This window comes from Acanthopagrus latus, chromosome 7, assembly GCF_904848185.1.
Source record: "Acanthopagrus latus isolate v.2019 chromosome 7, fAcaLat1.1, whole genome shotgun sequence".
NCBI lineage: Eukaryota > Metazoa > Chordata > Actinopteri > Spariformes > Sparidae > Acanthopagrus > Acanthopagrus latus.
In genome coordinates, this window is record NC_051045.1 from 8,092,132 (window position 1) to 8,116,127 (window position 23,996).

The following is a 23,996-nucleotide window of genomic DNA, read 5'->3' on the forward strand; positions in this document are numbered from 1 at the left end:
TTTTGTTTTTTTTAAAACCAAGTCATTCAGCTTCTCAGAGGCAACGATGGCAGTTCCAGTAGCTGCGTTACAACTGAGCACATCATCCAGCCCGGTTCTTCTGGAGCACAACATTCACATCAGCGACAGAAATTTGGGAAGGATTTCAAGTGACAACGAAATCGACATTCTGCCTTTACACTCTCCGTGGACTTTCTGGCTCGATAGGTAAGAAGCTATTTAGTTATTTTCCCCCTTTAAATCGTTATATTATCATCAATATTTAAACCAGTGTGAAGTAACTGACCTTTTAACCAGAACAAAGAAGTCTTATCAGGGCCTGCTGCAAATCATCTCAGATAACATTATAGGTTTGTTTAACGTCGATACAGGGATTGTTTATAAATCACAGTAAAGAGAACATCACAACAAACACTGACTGTTAATGGTGTTAGTGCAGCTTTTTTTCTCTGCCAACTTGTTTTCCCTCTGACCTACATACAGCAAGACCTCTACTGGGAAGAGTCTTAAAATAAACAAAAGGGCGTACTTGTGACCAGCTGGCCTCACATAATAACTCCACATGAGTTCAGTTTGAGTTCATCTTTAAGCTTTACTTGATTTTTTTTTTTTTTTTTTTTAATGAGCACAGATGCTATTCCTAAAAAAACCCAAACAAACAAACAAAAAACTTGTTGACTCATTGGTCCTGTGCCTGCTGCCATTGTGTAGCGAAGCACTTTTTATTTTAAAACTAAATTAAAACAAATGAAGTCAAAACTATCTAACTTTCTGTCTGTCTATCTATCTGTTCTGACCTACTTATAGGAGGGATTTCCATTTAATGTAAAGTCATCATGACAAACTTGAACATAAGTGTAACACAAGCCCCATCGTCTGCCACAGTGTGTACAAATCAGTGGGTGCTGCTGTCAAATGGGGTCAGTGTTGTTTACTGTTTACTGGCTTATTTGTCATCTGACCCCCCCCCCCCCCCCCCCTCCTCCTCACCCCCCCTTCCAACCTTCCTGCTCTGAGGACAACTGTAAAAAAACAAAAAACAAAACATATCTGACTGAGCACAGAGAGAAATATCCTCAGATTGCTTAACATCAGGATATCTGAGATCTTCACCAGCTTGTCACTTTTGAATAGGCAAGTAAAACAGAGTTGAATTTAATCACTGTGTCTGTTTGTGCTTTTTTTTTCTTCAGATCCCTACCAGGAACAACAGCCGCCGAATGCGAGTCAAACCTGAAGAAAATCTACACCGTGGAGACTGTACAGGTAAGATGCTTCGCAGGCGTGATACGAGAGCTCAGTGTTTGTTTTTCTCAGAGTTCCTCTTTCTCCGAAATGCGCCGAGGCCAAAGCCAGACGTTAGTTGAGAAACTGAATGTTCCTCACTGAATGTCGTTTAACTTCAGAACAGACGCAATGCAGGATAAAATCGTTGCACTGACACAAGGTTAAGCCGCGTCATCTGGAACATTTTCAGGGCTGTCTGGAGTTTTATCTAGTCGTGGCTCATTATGTCGTTCTGTGCTATAACCCACTAATAAAGACTTTATTGGGCTACCGACCACATGTAGCAAGCAGGGCTGTTGTCATAGAAGCGTAACAATATAATACATAATAACAACTTAGTGTTTATGGCAGGATGTTAAATAGCTTACATACACTTTGGATCCCGGAGCAGAGCTGTGCATGACAAGGATTCATAAACTGACTTTTTATTGTGTGTGTGTGGTTTGAGCAATGAGGAAAAGGCCTTTGGCAGTGATTTTCCACGCTGTAACAAGTGTGAAACATTAACAAGGTCAACTGTCTGTGTTCTCCGTGCCAGTAAACAGTCCAATAAAATAATAGCTTCCTCCTCTCTTCCTCCTTCTCACCTCGGCTTTGGAGTAGAACTTTTGGCGAGTCTACAACAACATACCCGGCGTCTCCAGCCTGCCGCTGAGGTGTAGCTATCATCTGATGAGAGGAGAGAGAAAACCACTCTGGTAAATTTTGAGATGGATGCATGTATGTGTTTTGTAGTATTGCCGTAGTGTTTTAAATTGGTTTGTGTGGTGTTGACTGCTGGTTTTTGCATACAGGGAAGAAGAAAGCAATGCTAAAGGTGGCGTCTGGAAAATGAAAGTGCCCAAAGAATGCACTGTAAGTCATATGATAATAAATATGGTAATTTGCTTATTAATTATTCACTGTTTTTAACAAATTTGTTTACATGTTTTACAGTCTGTTGTGTGGAAGGAGCTGCTATTGGCTACGATTGGAGAACAGTTCAGTGACTATTGTGCCTCAGGTAAATTCCTGTCTTGATTTATGTCAAAAGGCAGTGGCTTTAGGTCCAGAAGATTAAATGTCAGAAAATGCATTTCTCTCATTGTCTCTTGTCGTTGTTGTTGTTGCAGATGATGAAGTTGTCGGGGTCAGCGTCAGCGTCAGAGACAGAGAGGACATCTTCCAGGTCTGGAATGGAAACGCCTCTTGTGCCAACGAGTCAAACATCTTAGGGAGGATCCATGAGCTCCTCCCACAGATCCCCTTTAAAGCGGTGTTCTACAAGCGTGAGTATTTTCATGGGACTTGAACAATGATATGTTAAAATGGACTGAAAGGATGAACATGTCGGTGATCGCTGTCTTTGCTCTTGTTTCAGCACACGAGGAGCACCACGCTTTCGAAGGAGGTCGATCAAGGCACTAGAATCTTTTTTTGTTTTTTTGCTTATGAACTTGTTTTGGATAACAGTTGGGCACATTTTCAAGCAGTTGAGTTCATAGTTGCTTAATGTGTCATGTAGCCCCACACGTATTATGGATGTCAATCGATGGGAGTTTTCACATCGTTTGAGTATTCATAACAATATCCAAGATAGTTTTATTTTAGTCCGTAGTAAATACCATTTTTAGTTTTGATTTTATCTATGGTGGTGTTTGTATGTTTTTATACTGCAAAATTTTGCTAAACCAAAAAAACAGCAGATCATGTACAGTCACATTTTTTTAGATGTCCTATGGCATATTTTGTGCAGTTTCCTGAGCACAGCTCTAGGTCTGTGAATTAAATCTCGTGTTTGGATCTAATTGGAGGCCTAGCTCCGCAAACTTTTATCCTGACAATACATTGCAAGGCTTTTTTCTAGTTAGCTCTTTTTCTCTGTTTTGTATGTTCCAGCCAAAAATACTGTTTGCCTATACTGGAGAACACAAATGTTTAGTATTCTGTTATGCTAAAGTATAAGCAGAGAATTGCACATTTTCTTTTTTTTATTTACTTCTTTAGGACATGGGTGGATTGCTAAATAATTTTGTTCTTGTTACACTTAAAAATGACCTCAGTACACAAAATATGTTGCGTAGATGGCTGAGTAATATATGCAATCATTTCTATCCAGCAGAATTTGCAGCAATGTCGCAATGCTGTGGTTGTCGTTTTGTTTCGGCATACGTCCTAAATCAAGCACTTTGTTTCTTATCGTGTATGAGGCACCAGACAGTCCCTCCAGGATTATATGGACCTGTGATGACTGCGACCAAATCCACTTTGGGTTTGTGTCAATAAGTGTAAAGTTGTTTTTGTCCATGTTGTCCTAGTCTTCTTTTTTTTCTGCTTTTAATCGTAAGGAACGTTTAAATTGTGTATTTTGTGTATACATATGGCCTGTGTTGACATTACATTTGTGAAGCCTGCCCTTTGTAAATGAAATTGGCCTTAGGAAAAGTGATAGCCAATAAACAAAACTTGACACGCAGAAATGTATGAGCCGAAGGGACATGGGAAAAAAAAAATCATAATATTCTCACTCTCCTGGAGGGACTACTTTGAGCCCAATTTAGTGTAATTGGAATGATGCAAACCACTGCAGCATGGTCCAATCTGTATGCAACAAGTGCATCACGTTAAGTTAATCAGATTTTTTTTTTTTTTACTGCTGCTGCACAAAAAAACTATTTCATTGTCTCTCTCAAATCATAACTGTCCAGTTAGTATTTTTTTCCCCATGTGGTTTAACAATGTAAAAGGCTGTATTTGTATCACTGAAAATCGTAAGGGGAAATGTTGACATTCAGGAAGTTGATTCATTCGGGCACCTTCCCTGTGTGACAGTTGATGAGTGAAACGGTGAGACTGACTACTCTAGATTGTGTGGAGTAGAGCGGATTTGTTTTTTGTTTTTGTTTTTTTGTTTAGTACTACCTAGGACATTTCTGTGTTGCTACGGAGCGTGTAATGAAACACCACAGAAAGATGTGCTGCTGTGATTTCTCAATCGAGTCCAATGTTTCTGCTGGAGAGTATTCAGTGGAAGTAGTTTTCAGACCGACGACTTTGCCAAACTTGCTTATTTTTCCCTCTTTATTCTGTTGTTTGTTGATGTGACAATGTTATAAGCACATACTGTAGAATAAGAGAGTAACAATACTGTACAATTGCACATACACACACGACCACTCACTTCGAATCTCAGACCTTGTAACTGATTGTTGATCTTGGATGGTGCCTTGTGTTTACCAGCAGTTTAGAATGTCATCTGCGTTCAGCATGTTGGACTTGTAAATAGTCATGTTTGTCTGTTAGTTTTACACGTGTTTGAGAAATAAAGACGCCTAAACCTTCACCTTTTGCTGTATTGGAAAACGTACTGTATGTCTCATGACTCGTGAGAATATCAATAATGCATTGAATTAAAAAGAAGAAATTAAAATGAAGGGATTGTCAGGCTGTTCATTCGCAGAAAATCCCACAAAGGCTGCTCTTAGATCTGAGATGTGTACATGTATTTGATCACTTTCATTTCCAGTAGTAAGATTCATGATTTAGTATTGTCATGCATGTTACAATAGGTATTAACTGTAAACTTGATGGTGACTGAATTAAAACTGCTTGGGTGAAATGAGAGAATGTGGACACCTTCTTCTATTTTTGCCTTGACCTTCTTTAATGTCTGCCTCAGCAGTAGGAAACCAAATACTGAAAACCAACTTGATATATCACATTTCATCTCCTTACATAATGTAATTCTGCCAATATTAACCAAATGCACAGATCACAGGTGAGGTGCACCATGTTTTGTAGTCCCCTACCTAAATCAAGGAACAGAATACAATATATTTTGTAGTTACCATGAATTGAATTATATAGATTGCTGTCAGAAGTCAGGAAAAACAGTACTTCAGAAACCAGAAATCCAGGCACTCAACACAATTAAAAGAACAAGGAAGGAAATACTAATAATTTTGGTATTTAAATAAAATGAAATATTAAAAAAATATATATAATTGTTTTAAAAGGCCAATCATTAAGGACAAAGTTAACATGTTTAAACCATTAGGTCATCATCAGGTCTCAAATAGTCTGGATACCTTATGAATGCCTCTGTTTTTGTTTTGTTTTTTAAATCTAGTTTACATACTTAGTAGGAAGCCACCATTTCGTGAGGGCAAAATGGAAAATGTGTCCCTCTTGTGGTTGCATCAAAGCATGGACATAAAAAATACTTCATATGAAGGCTATGTTTGGGAAGACGGACTAAATCGCCATGAAGACATACTTTTCCTTACAATGACTATAACCGATGGGCCCCTCATTTGGATGTGATGTGCCTCTATTCATTAAGTTGATCACGGGGTAATTTCTGTCACGTCATGTAATGAAATGTAAGATCTAGCATCCATAACAAATATTTAAACAAACGTTTCACATAATTGTATATACATATAAATTGTCTTGTTGTCATACTATTTTTTTATACTTAATTGTTAATTGAATTTTGTAAATATCGTTCATATTTTTCCCTTTTTTTAGGACCAAAGGAGTGATTTGTATTTTAGTCTATGTGATGATCTATGCAGAAAATGACTATTTAATTTCCTAATTCATGCTTTTCTGTGGATATGTCGATTGGTCAAACTAATGAACGGTTAGTTGCATTTTTGTAATTTCTAGGCTTGTTTAAATGCAATTTTCCACATATTAGAATGGAAATAATTCGTTTTCTTCCACATTCAACTCATAGCGGAGTCATTTAACATTCGAGTTACCGTTCTGATCTTCTCTACTCCAGGATAAAAAAAAAAAAAACACCTTTTAGGCGCATTTCTTCGCCTACGTATCATAATCCAAGACGATCCGAGACGGTCTCTCGCGTGTGAGCGTGACGTCACCATTGTTTACTTTCACCTAAGCCACGCCCTCTGTTAGCAACTTGTGGCTAGCACGCTACCGACGGAGAGCACTGCCCCGAGATTCATTCTTCAGACACCACCCCGACTCAAAAGACTGTCTGCCCGCACATAATTCGGTGAGCAAACGTTTATTAACCTGCGTGCTGACTTTGTGCGAGAGAATGTTGAATGTAACGTCCGTGTTTGTGTGCTGTTGACGAGTCGCATAACGGGAGAGGAAGAGAGAAACGTTTCTTACAAGCTAGCGTCAGGACGGGCTGCTAGCTTTTGTTGCTGGGAACAGGAACGCCATCCGCAAGGTGGTCGAGAACTGTTTTCCACTCCGGCTAACATAGCGTATTAAGTGCAGCGGATTTGAACCACACTAGGCTCTCGACATGGTTTACATAACAACTTTTAAACGTCCTGTTTTGTCCGTGTCGACGCCGAGTTAAAGGCTCAAGCCCTCCACGCTAAAAAAAAAAAAAAAAAAAAAAACCTCGGACCGCAATGGTGTCAACGGATATCGATTCCATTCATACTGCGTTAAGCTAACAAGAGGATAAATCGCATTGCTTTTAATCAACACAGCTAATTATCATTATGTCAGGCAATGGTCATTCAGAATTGTACGTGCAACGTAAGTGTAGCTATGTTAACTCTGGAGACCGTGCCTCCCAATTTTGCCTGGAGCCTCCTATTAAACACAGATTAACTTTTGGGCGTAAATCGTACTTACATGGGCCGAATCAACCTAATATTTATATAAATGATCGCCATAACATTGCCCTCAGTCGGGCCCGGATAGATTGAGGGCATTAAAAGAAAAAAAAACCTAATTAATATATCGATCAACTATGGAAGGACTTTGATCCAGGCGAGTTATAGTTGTAGGTGATAGGAAACTTAAGTCTCAGTGGTAATATGGTTGTGATACATATCTGCCTTTCCTTAAAAACAACTGATAGTTATTTTTGCATTATTAGCACATCATCTTATCTTGACAAAAAGTTTATTCTAATAAAGTGTAGAGAATCTTGTGGATCATGTTCTATATCATTCTTATCCAGATGTTGAGCACACAATTAAGGATCATTGATTTAAATGTTTCATTATTCAGATTCTTATCAGAGACATTTCATGATTGAACTTCCCTATTTTCACCATTGTGGTTTTGATGATAAGGAATACTAGCTCATGTGTGAAACCAGTTGTCAGAAGATAGGGAAGAGGGTGTATATTGTTTGCTCTTTGTTAAGGAAAGGCCTCACTGCAGTGCTTCCTTTACATCCTTTTGAAGAGCAGTGGATCCACAGCTGGAGAGTTGCCCCTGTGGTGAGAACACTTTAAATGCAGTAAAAAATTAATCATAAGCTTATTACAAACCCATCCCCAAAAACTGTTGCACTGCAGCTTGATAATTCAATTATCATAATCCTGCAGTATCCATCTGTTTTTTTTTTGGTTTTTTGGTTTTTTTTGTAAAGAAGGGGTAGTGGATCCAGTGGCCAGTCTGGCTTTAACAATCAAAATCACCCCTGACATCTTCAAAAATGTCCACAGGAAACTCTGCCCTTTGTCCTGAGAACCAATCCTGATCCTGAAAGCAAAAGTAAACAGAGTGGAAAACTCACCAACAGCTGCCTGTTCTGATTAGATAGGTTTTACTTTTGAAATTACATTAGTTTTAATCATACAAATGATGTTAAACACTTTAGTAATCCTGTTTGGGGAAATTCAGTTCTTTCATTCTGTTGTTAGTTTTTTCTTTACATAAATAGGCCTGAAATATCCCCTCGCACATGGGGCTGCCTCATACTCGGCACTCCAAGCAGTTCATCGCGGCAGTGCCCAGGAGTTGAGCTGGCATCTGTCCAGCCACCAGTCCACACTATGTAACTCTGTCTGACCTGGAATTGAACCGACCACCCTGCGGTCTACAAGCCAAGCCCCAAGCGAAGATTGATTTCAGGGCCCTACAGACTGAGCTACTGACTTGTCGATTGAGACATGGTAGACATAGTAGTCATCTCTTAGTAATTTTTAAATGCAGGAAATGCTTTTTCTTTGGTTTATTTGAACCTGTTGGTACAGTTTTGGTCGTGAGTTTATATGAGTGTGTGTAGTCTAATCAGATCATCTGTGAGATGTTATCTGAATGTCGATGACAACTTTCAGTGGAGCCTAACTGATTGATGGACTGATTAAGAGATTGGTTTCACTATGTGAATTTAATAGTTGGGTAACCCTGAAAATAATGAGTTTATCCTCGAGGCTACGTGGTCTGTTTCATTTGAGACTTTCTGTGTAGGTTTCCATCTGTCCTCCGCAGCCCACATTATTTGTTTGCCTACTTTATTTACCTTTGTTTATGCTGCTTAGCTTTTGACTCAAACACTCCCAAGCTGTATACATAAAAGCCTACTTGTGCATTGTACTACCTGCCACAGCCGTTTATCGCACCACCTGGTTAATGGTAAATTGTTCCAAAAGGAAGATGTGTTTGCACATAAACACGGACCCGGGGCCCCTGTGTTTACAGTAGTCATGGCAGCGCTCGGTTATTCAACAAATAGACCTAGCATGTTCCTGTCTCACTTGTAGAAGAGAATGTTTGTCTTGGTGGGTAGAGCTCTAACTTTGTAGCTCTTAACTTTTAGTGCTGCTTCTTTGACATGGTGAATGAGTACATACTTGGTCATTTCAGAGTCTATATCGTAAAGTTTTTCATGGAGAACGGACCTCATATCACACTGTGAAGTAAACGCCTAGTTAAACACACTCAGTAGAGCGCTATTCTGTTTATCTGCTCCCTCTTTCTGCTTCATCCAGTTTTAATTTTTGCTAATTTCCTTTTTCAGGTCAGTAAAGTCCAGATGCATGAGTCTGGGTCAGAACCAACAAGCCTCACCATTCCAGCAAGTCAGACAGAGAACGGGAATAATACTGAGAATGAAAGTCGACTGAGGAGCAGCCAGACTCCCCCTCCAGAGGCACCCAGGGTCAGTCATTCCCAGCTGCGTCCGCACAACACATCAGCAAAAGTCCACACAACTTTACAAATGCTGAAATATACATAGTGCTGGGTCTTTGCTATGGCCACAAAAATATGACAGTAATGACACTGTAGAAATGAAGAGCTGAAATGGATTTGTACTTTCTATGGAAAATTAGGCTGCAGCTATTTTGGAAGTTGATTAGTCGTTGGAGTTTTCCTACTAGCTAAGATTTCCTACCCTGCCAGGCTTAATCACATCGCTGATACTGTCATTAGAAACTTTGCTCAAACCAGTCAGATCCTAATAAAGTTGAGTTTAAATGTTCAACAGTTTGCATGATCAGGATTTTGGACAGCTCAGTTATGGCACAAAACAAGACATTTTAAAGCAGCTACGAGGAGTTTTTAATTGATTATGAAACCGTCTCAATTTAATACTGTTTCCTCTATATGACCTACATAGGCAAACTAGACCACCGGGTAGAAGATGGGATAATTTCTATGACACCATTCTTAATGCCTGTCTTTATGTTGGACCCCCAACAAAACTGTCAAACGCTACCACTTTTGTCCACAGGTGCTACTGAAATCAACCCAAAGAAATCACTTTGCCTTTTTTAATATTTGATTGACATTTTTTTGACCAAACGATTGAGCAAATAGAGGAATCTCTGAATCTTAGATAAAGAATCGTTGGCTGGAGAATGTGTTCAGAAACGTTTTGTTTTTGCTGTCGAGTGCAGTTGTGTTAGTCTGTAAAAATACCAGACGACATCTTAGATCCATTTGCAGCCAAAATGTGTTGTTGCTTTTACTTCACTTCACAGTGAATCACAATTACTTCTGCTCAATTTGAATATATGTACAGCTGGTCTGGTATCCAAACATCCATATTCATCGTTTTCTTTTGTCTGTTTTCATACACAAGGCAGGTCGAGGATAACTAACAATCACAGGACAGACAGTATATTGCTATATGAGAATGTGGGTCACTTGTTTTATTACATCTTAATGTATCCTCTCACTTTGACTGCCTTTTTCTCCAAACTACAGTGCTTATAATTGTGCTGAAGGGGAGCGCAGCGATAGGGGGGGCTGTACCGAGGTTCAGAAGAGGAGGGGGAGCACAACTCCCGGTGGGCGGAGGGATCAGTGTTATATTGTTAGTTTTGTTTAGCTCACATCATTTAGTTAAACGAGGCTCTGTTAGATTGTTGGGCAGAGCATTGTTGCTGAGCAGCATTTTTTTGTCAGTGCACAGAGAGGCTTTTCAATGGACACTCACACCAGGTTTGTCCAACTCTTTCTGTATCTGAGTTGTGGAATTATAAAAGCATGTTATTTATAGTCAGGTTTTATAGTTAAAAATGTGTGTTTTTCAGTGAAAAGGATGTCAGATTTCTTGTGTAATTTATTTTCTTTTTAGGTCTTTTTAGTTCTTCAGCTGAGTATATTTCACAGTATGTGTGTGTTTTTTTGCGATAGCCACCCTTTCCCGGGCAACACCCATTAGAGCATTTATTAAACCTCATAATGGAAGTCATATCGTGTTTATTTTTCAGCAAGTTTTCAGCGTTCTTATTTGCTGTCAGTCATCTCAGAGTTCACAAGACCAGTCTTGCGGGAACAGATCTGTGTTTACACTCAGTTGCTCGCTGGTATGACTTTCAACAATAACAACAACAGAAGATGTTTGGACTTGCTGGCTACCATGGCAACAGGGATTAGGCAAAGGCTGTTGTTGTGTTGATGGTGTCCACAGAAAAATAGAGGGGCCAACTGGCTCTGTTTGTGGGACGGACCTGTTTTCATTGCTCTGGTGGCCACCTCTGCAGCGTTGAATTTCATAAGAAAGGACAAACTAGGAGGCAGTCATCTGTTATTGTTAGCCCAAAGCCTGTGTGAAATTCACTGACAGTTTGTTTACCCGATTCAAAACAGACTCTGCCTCGGAGAGAAATGTTTGTTTGTGGTTCAGACCTTAATTAAAATACGAATCTCAAGTTCTGTTTTCATAAACAGGCTCTGTATGCTTTTTTATTCATTATTTATATCTCTGTGCCATTTTGATTACTCTGTTTATGTTTACTGTAAACATCCCTCGAGCTCTGAGGCTTGACAGTGAGGGGGGATGGTGTGGTAATTGCTGCATGCCTAGCAGAGGATGTTGTTGTTGTTTTTGTGGGGCTGGTTGTTGTTGTTTTCGCAGAGTTCTAATTCCCTTGAGCCACCCGATGTTGATGTTGTTGTTGTTGTTTTCTGGGTGTTGTTTGGTTCATTTTTAGCTGAAATAGCAGTAGAGCTGAGTTCAGCTTGCTACATTGACCATTGAGAATAATAAATAAGTAGCACTGTGAGTAGCTGTAAATAAGTAGTGAAGAAGTAGAGCAGCAAAGATAGGTCAATTTATTAACTGACAGAAAAAAGCAACAATTTTTTTGATAGTTCAGTGATGGTTTCCGTCATTTCTAAGCCACAGTATCAGAAATATGCTGGCTCCAGCTCATTAGATGGGAGGATTTGATGCTTTCTTTTATTAGACATTGTAGTAAACTGGAGATGATTTGGGTTTAAGGCCCACAAGAAGTCATCTGGAGATATCAACATGGGCTGTTGGAAATTATAGCACTGTTCATATTTAACTACTTTCTGACATTTTGTAGACAGAGCGAAAAGGGGTTGCACAATTGAATTATATGTCTAATTATATTCTAAATGGACAATCTACTGAAATGAGGTGTAAAATTCAATCATCCAATTCAAAGGCTGTAGGCTTGTCAGTCCTTTAGTGATTTCTTTAGGAAGAGTGTTTACTCATATGGAATAAACTGAAGTGAACTGAACTGATAAGAGTTGGCAGCTTGTAAAGTTGGTTTACTCAGGTCTGAGAACTTGAACTTTGTAACAAACTGAAATTTCTGTCTTTTGTTGTTTACTGCTGAATCATTAAAGGGTGGGGTTTTTTAAATTATTTTATTTTTACCATAAATCTTGCCTCCAAAAAGCCCCTTGGATAAATTTACACTTCTGTAAAATAAAGAAGTTACTGAAAATGTTAATGTGAGGTCATCTGTTGATCTTTATAAATTCAGATGCAAGTCCGATGGCATGGGTGTCACTGTTAAATAAATGGCACATAAAAAAAATATTCAAATACTATGAAAGTCAAACTGAATTGGAGAATCCCAACAACCCTTAAAAGTGACGGATCAGTTGGTGGATAAAGCAAATGTCTGAATAATCGATAAGGAAATTATTATTATTAGTTGCAGCCCTGCAAAGGAACAGGCAACACAACACTTGTGACTTTTGCATGAACGAAAAATCCTGTGAAAAGTAAAATCAGACTTGTTAGCTCTGATGTAACCTGATTACTTGGTTACTTAATTATTTTTATTTCATGTTTATGTTTGTAATGCTTATTGGGGCTATACAGTTATAAATTAAACTACCATCATATCCTACCTACCAACATATTAACCAAGGCTGGCATATGAGATGTAAAATATTTGATGCTATACAGTGAAGTGGTTGTTTGTTTGTTTTCGTTTTTTTTATACTTGCGATAAAGCTCTTGAGCACACAGCAGATGAGTAGTGAGAGAGCGTTTGATTTATTTTTTTCCTGTTTGCCGGTGTTTTAATTTCACAAATAACAGCCTGTTCAGCTGTGGAAACATATTTAGACCTGTTTATTTCAGCCTCAGTTTTAGCTGTACTTTGGATTTAATTATTTTGGATACAAGGATGAACCACTGCAAGTAACATTGGTTGTTTTTAATCATAGTGAGAGCTTTCTGTTCTGCAGTCTTTGTCTTTGTACATGTGGTCTTGTTTAAATTACTGTTAGAAACATTACTGAACATGACCAAGAAGTACAGTTATTACCACAGACATGGTGTTGTGTCGCGTAATCCTTCAGCCTGGTTCAAGAGATATGGTTTCTTGTTTACGTGTAAACACGCTGATTGTCCGAATAGATTGAATGAGGCAGCTTACATGCTCACACATCAGTTACAGCTTACAAGTGTTACATAAATTATCCTGTGTGTTTTCCTATTGGAATGGATTTTAACTGACCGTTCTGAGTTTTTTTGTTCTGACACTGCAGGTTCCAGTGTCGTTGTCCATGATGACCCCACCAGCAGAGGCCCCACAACAGCTGCAGCAGCAGCAGACGCCACAGCAGCAGATCCTCACTCCCCAGCAGCTCCAAGCCCTGCTCCAGCAGCAGAAAGCACTCATGTTACACCAGGTACTATATATTTAGAAACATTTGACAAACAAGGGTTTTTGTCAAAGTCCACATCTAACACAGTGTCTTTATTTTCTTTCCTTTAATTTCATCAATATTTCCACAGCAGCAAATTCAAGAGGTCTTCAAGAATCAGCAAGAGCAGCTCAATATCCAGCTGCTGCAACAGAAGAATGCTGGGATTGTCAGTCAAGAGGTAATATCTTATTTTACTGTTCAACAAGGATAATCAAATACTGAATTAGAATGAGTTGTATTCAGTACAGTAGTACTTATTAGATTATAGTAATTGTTATAACCAGTTCATTAAAAACACAGCTAAGCATCTTGATGTTAAACAACCAAAAATCTAAATGTGGTTTCTTTATTGTCATCAATAGAAATTAGTTTTTAGCTCAAAATATTAGCATTTAAAGTACTTTTAGCCATACTGTACTTGACATTTAGTTACAATAAATGTATTCTGTCATTTTGAACTGTGGTTGACTGTTTAGCGCTTCATGTTTCTCTGAACAGAAACTCTCAGTCAGTCAACACAGATGGCATTTTTTAGCTAATTTGTAATAATTAGATTAAAGGCTGTTGCCTGCAAGTTTCCCATGCCAGATGCCTTTTGTTTATCCATTCAAGGTGCATCACATGTTCAAAAAAAAAAAAATCAAATCACGTTACTTGGTCCCAGTATCCTCACTCGTGGTCTCTAGTGTGCGCCATATTCGGAAAAGCCAAAACACATTAGAGTTAACTCACGCTGGTAGTTCACCTGTAATTGTGTGACTGCATTGATAGCATCAATCTTGGCTATCCAAGTGTGTTTTGAAATCCTCCAACAACTTGCAGTGAATATTATGATAAAAATAAGCAGTGTCAGACTTGATTTGGTTCAATCTATGTTTTTTTTCCTTCTTTAAATAGCTAATGACATTAGCTGATTCCATTACCCTTGTCGCCAAAGTGATTGACGGCACCTGACAATCTTGTTGCCCACCGAGGCAGTGTGAGGAATGGGGAAGGTGTTTTCCTGATGGATGTTGTGTTATCTCTCCGTCACAGCTGACAGCCCAGCAGATTGCCATCCAGCAGCAGCTCCTTCAGGTGCAGCAGCAGCATCTCCTCAACCTGCAGAGACAAGGCCTGCTGTCGGTCCTTCCCACCAGCCCAATTACAGTCCCAGGTATGAATGTGTCAAAGTCCTTACTGCGTTGCTGTTTAAAGACTTTTATCATTCAGCGAAGATACTCTAAGATACAGTAGTTGATGGTCATTTTGATTATGTTCAGTTTTAAGTAAACTTTGAGGAAAGGATCAGTGTAAATTTACAACACCTGTCCCGCTACACTGATTGAATTATATATCGACGTGGGAAGGGCAAATCTTCCAAAATTACCATAGAGTTAAATCAACACCTCTCTAAAAAGTAGCAACAAATCTGAACAGTATAACCTTCATGAAGGTAGCAGCTATTGCAGGACTATTGTATTAGACTCTATTAGTTTTAGCTGCGTGTGACCTCATGACATTTATCCAATTATTGGGTGACTTGAGCGAATGAAATAGCACCTCGCTATAACGCAATTTAATCATAGTCTACATGTGTGATTTCAGGCTGTGAGAATGGTAACATCCTGTCCGCTGGTGGAGACACAAGAGAGTCTTCCACTCAACAATCTGCCAGCAACGGTCATCAGAATCTTCTGAAGAGGAAAGAGAGGTGCGTTGGCAATTATGTTATATGCTTGAGCATTACCAGCATGTTGACTCTGGAATGTGTCATCAGTGACTGACTGTTGTACTCATTGCAGTGGGTCACTGGATGAAGGCACACAGAATAGCCACCCTCTTTATGGAAATGGCATGTGTAAATGGCCTGGCTGTGAGACTGTCTTCGGAGACTTTCAGGCATTCATCAAGTGAGTGGTGGAACTTTGAATTCCCTCTAAATCTGGTGTAATGTTCATCCATATCTATCCTGATGAGCAGTGGCACAGATATAGTAAGACACCTGTGTATTTATCTTAGGACCTTTGAATGGCCCATTTGTAATAAGAGCTTACTGGCAGCATTCATCTAAAACATTATTTCCTGTTATTTTACCAATTTGTATTTCCTGTTTTTGTGTTCTTTCCTAATGTTTTTCAAATTGGATTTTCTTCTACAATTTTTTGCTCTCTACTGCAACTCCCTGCCAGTAAAGCATGTGGTTTCCAGAAAGCATGTCATGATTTTGAATTTGTTTCTCTGCAGACATTTGAACAGTGAACACACGCTGGATGACAAGAGTACAGCGCAGTGTCGTGTTCAGATGCAAGTGGTTCAGCAGCTGGAACTGCAGGTATGCATTTGATTTGTTTACTAATAATTAAGTCTTTTTTAAATGCCTCTTTTCTTTACTGATCAAACAACAAAAAGGAACAACACATGTCTGATTTTTAAAGAGTGGTTCACTTTTCCAAACTTGACTATTTCTTAGAAGAGTGAGGTTTTCTATTCTTTTCAAGATAAACAACTGGTGAAAAAAAGGAGAAGCTTTTCTAAAAACTGACAGTGAATGTCTGCTAAGTGTCAGCAGTGGTGGTGTTTTCGCACCGGGCTCGAAAAACAGGAGCGATGACTTTAGATAATTACACTTTCCATGATGCCAGAAAAGAAGTAATTCCCACATGAATGTCATTGAACACAAGCCGTGAATTCACAAACTCTCAACTTCTATTTACGTCTTCAAATCTTAACAGCTGAAAAAGGACAAAGAACGGCTGCAGGCTATGATGGCTCACCTCAAGTCGTCTGAGCCCAAACCCGCAGTGCAGCCTGTAAGTACCTGCCATGGCTCTTTCCTTCAATTAAAATAAATATTGTTTTGCTTGTAGCTACTCTGACGTTTTCCTGACTTAACTGCTTTGTTTTGTTTTTTTTCCAGGTCAATCTGGTGTCTAATGTATCCTTCTCCCAGGCAACATTGCCCAAAGGTCCTCCTCCTGTGAGCATGTCTCAGAGTGCTACGGCGCCATCCACACCCCTGACGCCGCTCTCTGAATCCCCTTCAGTCCTCACTCCCAATAGCATGTTCACTGGAACCCCTGTACGGAGGCGATATAGCCGCTCTGTGAGCCAAGGTAGCATTCATAACAATTAGAAAGTATTGATAGGAAGCTTCTTGTTATTGGTGTTGAGCTGAAACAGATGCACTTAATATTTCACATTAGTTTTATTTTCTATAAGTGGAAATGTTTCTTATGTGTTTCATGATTCTTCTGTGTATATATGTATACTTATTGTTTGTTGTCTTTCCTCAGATATAGTTGATAATAAGGAGTTCTACTTGAGCACAGAAGTTAGACCTCCATTTACATATGCTTCTCTCATAAGACAGGTAATGTGTGCATCACTCATTTTACACAGCCACAGAAATATTAAAATGCTGCTAACAACACTGTCACGTTTTATTGCATCATTGCCAGTATGTCTTACATGCTCTTGTTCTCTTTCAGGCGATATTTGAATCACCTCGCAATCAGCTGACATTAAATGAAATCTATAACTGGTTCACAAGAAACTTTGCATATTTCAGGCGTAATGCAGCTACTTGGAAGGTATGAACTCCTACTTTTAGAAATGTTTTTTGATATTAACGTGAAGAATTTTGTTCCATTGACGTTAAATTTCCTGGGGTTTTTTTGTTTTTTTTTTGTATTCTCCCAGAATGCCGTCAGACATAATCTCAGTCTCCATAAATGCTTTGTACGTTTGGAAAACGTAAAGGGAGCCGTGTGGACAGTAGACGAGATCGAGTTCCACAGAAGAAGGCCCCAGAAGGCGGCTGGAAATGGGTAGGTGTCCTGTGAACATAAACCAGACCACTGTTTGTTTCCATATATAACTTGAAGTCAGAGGAAGCCTGACATTTTTTCACCTTCCAGCTCCACCTAATCAGCGCACACAGTATTTACTGTAAGCAACTTTCTAAGGCCAAGTCAGAGTGTGCTGCAAATCAAATCGGACATGTTCACACAGGCAAATGGATGCCTTCGCGAACCAAGTGGAGGGCCACATCCGTTGTAGGTTGCTAACCTTGATCCCTCTGAACCACCACAGTCAGCAGGTGGTCAGAAATGCCACTCGGTTTGTCATGTCTTGCCACGATGACTCAAACTCCTTACTTCTGTGTATTTAATTAAACAAACAGAGCTGGAAGCACAGTGTTTATGTTGGCAGTTGCTCATAGTGGCAGCAGTTTGAGGGCAGTAGACTGTTCACCAAGTCACGCCCCTCATAGTCACTGTTGCAACATCCGTCAAATTCCCACTCTAGTACTGCACGTATACAGTTTTAATAATAACCGTGGCAGTTTACCTCCTGGAATCTGATTGATTTTTTGAAACAAGGGGTGTATTGTATTCGGGCAGAGGAAGCCAAAGCATGCTTGTTATTTCTATTCTGCAGGCTGACAGTTTTGACATGGGAAGAATTTACCAGCTATAGCTACAAAACTATTTAAACTCATGTTAGCCTCACATGTCGGTTAAGACAGTCTTGTGAGAACCCTGTAAAATGTTTTATAATTATGCACTAATCAGCTACATGCCTTGTTTTGTAAAAACAGAATAAAAGTTAACCTCTTCATCAGTTGATGAGCCATGTAAAGGTTATAGAAATAAAAAAACAGCATTCTTGTGCCCTGTAGAGCCTGGTAGTCCCAGTATTTTCAGTATGGTTTTCCCATTGACGCATGTGCCATCTGCCGACCTCGACCTCACAGCTGGGTGGGAAACAGGACACACAATTGTGACAGGAATGCAATGTCATTTCATCGGTGAACAGACTTCAACACAACATTGGAACACGTATAGTACCAATAACGGAACTGTAGCTGCATGTGTTGAAAAATATGCATGTTGACAAATTGTTTAGTGTTTGTGGATTATTAACTATCACTGTAATCACTAGGCCCACGTTCACACAGGCTAAGGGAAATACTTTGACTTGAGTTGTTCAGATTTTTGATTAAAAGTCTGGGTGGGCCCCAGAATATTTTTCCAAATTCAAACTGGGCCACGTCGTTTCTAAATTCAGGAATGGTTGCCTTCCACTTTTCTTAAAAGCTTAAAAGCTGAAAAAGACACCAGCCTCCAAACTCTTCAGATAGTATCACTCTAATCTGAGTACTTAGTATAACAATGTATGAAGCAATCCAAAGCTTCACCGGCCTCTTGTGACATGTTGTTACGGTTACTACAAACGGTCAGTTGCAAGTGCACCCAATACTGTTCTTGAGTATGATGCTTTTCTTGGGTCTTTTAGCTGTTGATGCGAAATGAATGCTAACTTTTCATTGCACCTCTGTACCCGCAGATCTCTGCTGAAGAACTCACAGAACCGTCACAGCTTAGCTGGGTCTGCTCTTCAGGTGAGAGATGCGCCACATTTCGAGCTCTATTTTTGTAAGGTTTTATAAATAAAGACCCCATCAGGAAGCAGGTTGCAGTGTTAACTATACTATATATTGCAGTAGTCTAAAAAAGGTGACGATTACATCTGCTATGTGTTGATGCAGTGTTAAAACATATAAAAAGCTGTGAATGTTATATTTTCAGGCTGGTGGTTTTGACAACGCTCACTTCAACCCCGCCTCTCTGGGCGGCATCCCACTGCACTCCCTGCCTCATATCCTCCAGGAGCAGATGAATGGAGCCCTCGCTAATGGATCTGGATACCAAAGTGACAGCAGCGCAACACAGTCTCCTCCACAGGCCTTGTAAGTGTCAGCTCCAGAGCTCCCTGATCTCCTCAGTGCGTTCGACTCAGCTGTGATTTAATGTAATTATGTGATCACAAGTCCTGATTACAATCTCTCCCTGTTGTTCACCAGCATTAAAGAAGAGCAGGAGGACGAGGAGATATGTGAAAATTATCCCTACGAGTCTCCGGAGAGCACGGACGAGCATGGCCACAGCCCGGAGATGAACCAAGATGAAGACAACAGCAGCCCGGACAGGCCCAGCCTTCATTTAGATCGCGTGCCTTCTCTCTGACTATGAGGTCCGAGCTCTGTGCCGCAAAAAAGGCCTCCTCACTCACAGCCTGTGTGACTTTGTACTCCAAAAGTTTCCAAAAAAACAACTGCTTCATCTACATAACCAAACACTCTCTTCTTGGGGAATTTTTATTTTCGTATTTATCAGCATTTATTTTTTTTTCTTTTCTTTTCTTTTTTTTTTTGTTGTTAATCTAGCTCTTGGTTCTTGATGTACAGTAGAGTGAGATCGCAACAATTTCGTGAAACTGTTCATGATTTTTCCTGTTTTATATGTCTGTACACAAAAGGACCATGATGAGCAGAGAAGCCAAAGGAAAGGGAACACTGATAGTTAGCACTTCACGATGAAAAAGTTCCCCCTCGCTCTCAATAGCTACTTTACGATATGGGGCCACACTACCTGATTTTATTTTTAGTAGTCATGATGTATAAAACATTTTTAGAGGAATTAAAAAAAGAAGAAAAGGAAAACATGTTGCTTTTAAAATGTTTACTGCCAACATGATCAGATATATTTGTATTTAAGGTATAATCAATTCATAAAAAAGAATAACGTAGCTTCTTTATACTCGTTGGTCTTTTTCACCCATTCCACGAAAAAACATTGTCAAATTCGCTCTGACGGAGCTTTTAAGAGTAGATAACATAGATTTACCATTATTGTAAACCGATGCATCTCTATGAATAATAAATTCCTCATGATAAACGTCTGCGCTGTACGTGTCTCTTGATGTAGCGGTGTGATTGCCTTCATCCCCATTTCACATGATGAAATTATGGCAGCCACACTTCTCTCAGCCATCACTAACGGCTTCTTAATGGAAGTTAAGGGGCAGAAAGCAAATGCCCAGAGTGACGGCACTCCCATTGTGGTGTGTCCGTTTTTTTTACATCTCATAAAATTGCCTGTGTGCTGTCAGCAGATGTGGTTAAACCAAGTGGTCTACAAACCAATGTGGTGTCATAGATTGCGGTGAAATAATTCTGTGCAAGTCCGGTGTGGCGTTACTTGCTTTATCCAGGTGTTTGATAAATGGCCTAGGCTCGACTTCTCTATCGACATGATGCCATAATTGAATGGATCTTCCATGCATTATGCCAGCACAGATTTGTGTCTGTGCTTCCTGAGTGGCGAGTATCGACCGATGTGGAGTGTGCTCTAAAATGTGTGTGTGTGTGTGTGTGTGTGTGTGAGAGAGATGATGGGAGGTGCTCGGGCTCAGAGGGGTTCACAGCTGCAGATGGTACGGATTACAGTGTCGGATATTTAACCGGTACAGACAGGTAATCTTAAAAACTCAAATTATTCAGAGATTCAGAGAGCAGTGTGTGTGTGTTTTAGTTCAGCTGCAGCCTCGGTGTGTCGGGGGGGGGGGGGGGGGGCCTCTTTGGGGAAACATTTCCTGCATGATTTTTTAACTACACATGAAAACAGGATGTTGGAATAATGAGTCATTGCTGTAACCTTCAGTCAAGTCAAGTTTGTTCAAATTTTTACCATTGGAGGTGGGACCGATTTGATCGATATTAGGTACAGATACTAATGCACTTCACTTATCGGATATCAGGCAGATGTCACCAATCCAGATTCCACAGTCTGATTGGTCTCTTCACTTTTTGAAATTGTTATCATGCTCGGTTTTCATGCATCACTGCGCACACCATTTCTTCCAAACATTTTCAAGGCATTAAAAGTGTTGCCACAGGAATCTGCTCACCTACAATGATTTGTACATGGAGCATACAGTTCAAATAATTTGCTTTTGAGTGCATTTAAATTTTGTGCATTTTTTGTATATTTTTGCTTATTTATTCAGAGGTAATATTAGAAAAGTACTATTCAAGGTAAAAGGAGCTCTGGTATTACCAGCAATGGTAGGGACTACTTATCATAATACCTGTATTCCTGCTGTGATGTGTCTCACTCCCTGTGTATTGTCTCCACTTTGCCGTGCACAAGATGACAACTCCTCTAAATCTTCCTGCGAACCATGAGGACTCGATCGAGCTTGAGCAAAGAGGGGAGCGCGCGTCTGACGGTAGGTTGTCTTCTGTTTACCTCCGTGTCCGATTTCACTAAAATACTTGCTCGGACGCAGTTATTGTTAGTTAGGACTAGAAATAGATGTCAGGGAGTTAAAATAGGGGGAGTGATTGATATGCAGTGCATGCCAAATGTTGGTGGGAGAGTATATTCTCCTCCTGTTCCTCCCAGGCCCGATTCAGTCCAGGAAACTAGATCCAAATAAAAGCCTGCAAATCAATAATCTCTCCTCGCTTTTTTTTTGTGTGTGTTTGAGAGAGCCTCCTCCATTATACACTTGCAAGTCTCACCTGCTTGACACACAGCATGTTAATGGTGTTATGAATAATTAAAACTGCCTCACCCAGAGGAGCAGAGGAACTTGCCCAGTACTGGGTGCCAAACAAGTCCCGGGTTTGTTTTAGAACATCAGTAATGTTTGTGCATACTTGTGTGGTCTTTTTTTTCGAAAAAAGAAAAGCCAGTGACGGGCAGTCCATCCGGGAAGATGATGGGCGGCACGTCAGTCAGCGAGGTCCGCAGACTGAGCACCATCTCGGAACACGAGCCGGACAAGATGGACACCGATGCCAGCTCCCATGATGCCCGGGCAGGCAGCGAATGGGGCGGCTCCAGCTTCTCCATGTGTTCTGACAGGCTCAAGAACAGCAGCAGTTGTTTTTCCTCTGATGATTCATACCAGCCCGACAGTGGAGGTATTGTTCAACTCCCCTTAAGACAACAACAGTCAATGTACTTAAATCGAGAAGCCTCGAAACCACTAATCCTCTCCTCTCCTGTTCTACCTCGCCACTGCCACCACCAGATGACTGCGCCGCGCTCCTTCTCGCCTGCCTGCACTGCCGCTTCCACGAGCTGATGGTCCTGCTGCCGGACACGTACGAGAGGGCCGTGAGCCGCTGCTTCCCCTCGTACAGATATGTTAGGGCCTCCAGCGAGAGGGACCAGCCGGGGAAGGACTGCTGCAGTTTCAAGCTCGACCTGGACTGCAACTGCTGCGGCTCCTGCCAGGACACAGGAGAACTCATAGAGCTGGCCATGGAGATATCGGAGGTGTGCTACCGCTGAGAAGAAGAAAAAAAAAAACTTCCTCAGGGGCCCTTTTTAACCTTTTTAACGTCCCCTGCGAACAGAATCACAAACACTATGAATCCCTCCAAATGCTCGACAAACAAGCATGACTGTCTCCTCGTATACACACATATGTAATAAGGTGCCTGCACTACTAAAGGGTTGTTGTTGTTTTTCCACATGATCTCAAATAAAAAATATTCAAAAAAAAGGAACTCATGCCAACTTTTCGAACACTTGGAGTTGGTTGCGACAATGTGTCAGGCTCCTCATTTCGTTGCAACAGCCACATACAGGTGGCCCCACAGAGCACATATTAATGTTACATATGGTATGTTACTGTGTGCTGGATTTTCTATTTCATCTGTTTATTTTGGGCTAAAAGGCAAATTTCAAAATGACTCTCCGGGTTGCCTGTACTGTAAGGAATCACTCTCTCGGAACGGATTTGCACGTTCAATGCCGTTTATAAATGATTTCAATTAGGCAGACGAGTGAATAATGTATACATGCAGTGTAAATGACTCTTAAATATTTAATCCCTTCCTCTTAACATATTTGTTCAGGTATGTAGGTCACGCTGTATGTTCTGCCCTGCTTACGTACGTGCAGTTACTGTGCTCCATTGACTGGGGAGGTGAAATGCCTTTCTATTTTAGGCTCCAGTCGCTCATGTGTGAAACTTGCCTGTGAGATGGAAGCACTTTTTAAATGCTCCTTAAAGCGAAACTCTCGCCAAAATGCAACCTAGGCTTTTTTTTGTGAACGTACCTGAGTCAAACCTTCGTGTCAAAGCATAATTACAAAGAAAGAGGCACTTTTCACATTTACCATATTTTCGTTTTTCGGGTCAAAATTATTTTCAGTGGGAATGCTACGGGCACTTTTACGCTAGCATCAACATCGCTATTTTTAGCGATGGACACAACATGAAACTTTGCTCGTAGTATCACCAGGGTCTCTACACATGAACACAAGCATTGAGAACATTGTTTGTGTACACAGAGTTTACTAAAAATAACGTTTTTGAAAAACTCACCTTAGCAGTTGCTTGTTCCGCTAGCCGCCGTCCTGCCAGTGGAATGCGACGTAACTTGGACGAGAGTTAAGTTGGAACGCTACTGTCTTCTGTCAACAATGCGACGCGAAATCTCACTTGACTTTTCTGGCTTTTGATGTTAGTATTGTTTCTTATATGAGGCTCCTTTTTCAACTTAAAGATCAATATTGCTTTTTGCTAACGACAAAACACTTAATTATCCGTGCATTTATATGAAGCTAAGCTTTAGGAGCGCTCCACCTTAACTATCCTCCATGTTATGTCGCATTCGGAAATTGACACTTTTCCACTGGCAGGAGGGCGGCTAGTGGAGCAAGCAACTGCTAAGGTGAGTTGTTTATTAACTTTAATTTTTAGCAAATTCTCTGTACACAAACAAT

At 40.2% G+C, this 23,996-nt stretch overlaps 3 protein-coding genes across 5 annotated transcripts; all 3 read left to right on the forward strand.

Moving 5' to 3' along the window:
- Positions 1–12: 12 nt before the first annotated feature.
- On the forward strand, positions 13–4,700 carry LOC119022932 (eukaryotic translation initiation factor 4E type 3-like). 2 transcript variants are annotated; one of them, XM_037104407.1, is made up of 7 exons: positions 13–207; positions 1,194–1,266; positions 1,891–1,985; positions 2,082–2,142; positions 2,224–2,290; positions 2,400–2,555; positions 2,648–4,700. In XM_037104407.1, the coding sequence occupies exons 1-7, from the start codon at positions 47–49 to the stop codon at positions 2,692–2,694; spliced, it is 660 nt and encodes a 219-aa protein (XP_036960302.1). In that variant the 5' UTR covers positions 13–46; the 3' UTR covers positions 2,695–4,700. The 2 variants fall into 2 exon arrangements, with proteins under 2 accessions (XP_036960302.1, XP_036960303.1); XM_037104408.1 differs by having other exon boundaries at positions 163–207; positions 1,888–1,985.
- A 1,441-nt stretch (positions 4,701–6,141) lies between these two features.
- Positions 6,142–20,151, forward strand: LOC119022746 (forkhead box protein P1-B-like). 2 transcript variants are annotated; one of them, XM_037103977.1, is made up of 16 exons: positions 6,142–6,292; positions 9,017–9,157; positions 13,264–13,407; positions 13,514–13,603; positions 14,461–14,581; positions 15,013–15,118; positions 15,210–15,317; positions 15,652–15,739; positions 16,140–16,217; positions 16,325–16,520; positions 16,701–16,777; positions 16,896–16,997; positions 17,107–17,234; positions 18,757–18,811; positions 18,999–19,159; positions 19,274–20,151. In XM_037103977.1, exons 2-16 carry the CDS (start codon positions 9,032–9,034, stop codon positions 19,434–19,436), a joined length of 1,743 nt encoding a protein of 580 aa, XP_036959872.1. In that variant the 5' UTR covers positions 6,142–6,292; positions 9,017–9,031; the 3' UTR covers positions 19,437–20,151. The 2 variants fall into 2 exon arrangements, with proteins under 2 accessions (XP_036959872.1, XP_036959873.1); XM_037103978.1 differs by having other exon boundaries at positions 13,517–13,603.
- Positions 20,152–20,705: 554 nt separating this feature from the next.
- LOC119022748 (myoD family inhibitor domain-containing protein 2-like) lies at positions 20,706–22,759 on the forward strand. The gene is made up of 4 exons (XM_037103989.1): positions 20,706–20,725; positions 21,402–21,480; positions 21,941–22,180; positions 22,291–22,759. The coding sequence occupies exons 2-4, from the start codon at positions 21,402–21,404 to the stop codon at positions 22,551–22,553; spliced, it is 582 nt and encodes a 193-aa protein (XP_036959884.1). The 5' UTR covers positions 20,706–20,725; the 3' UTR covers positions 22,554–22,759.
- The last annotated feature ends 1,237 nt before the right edge of the window (positions 22,760–23,996 follow it).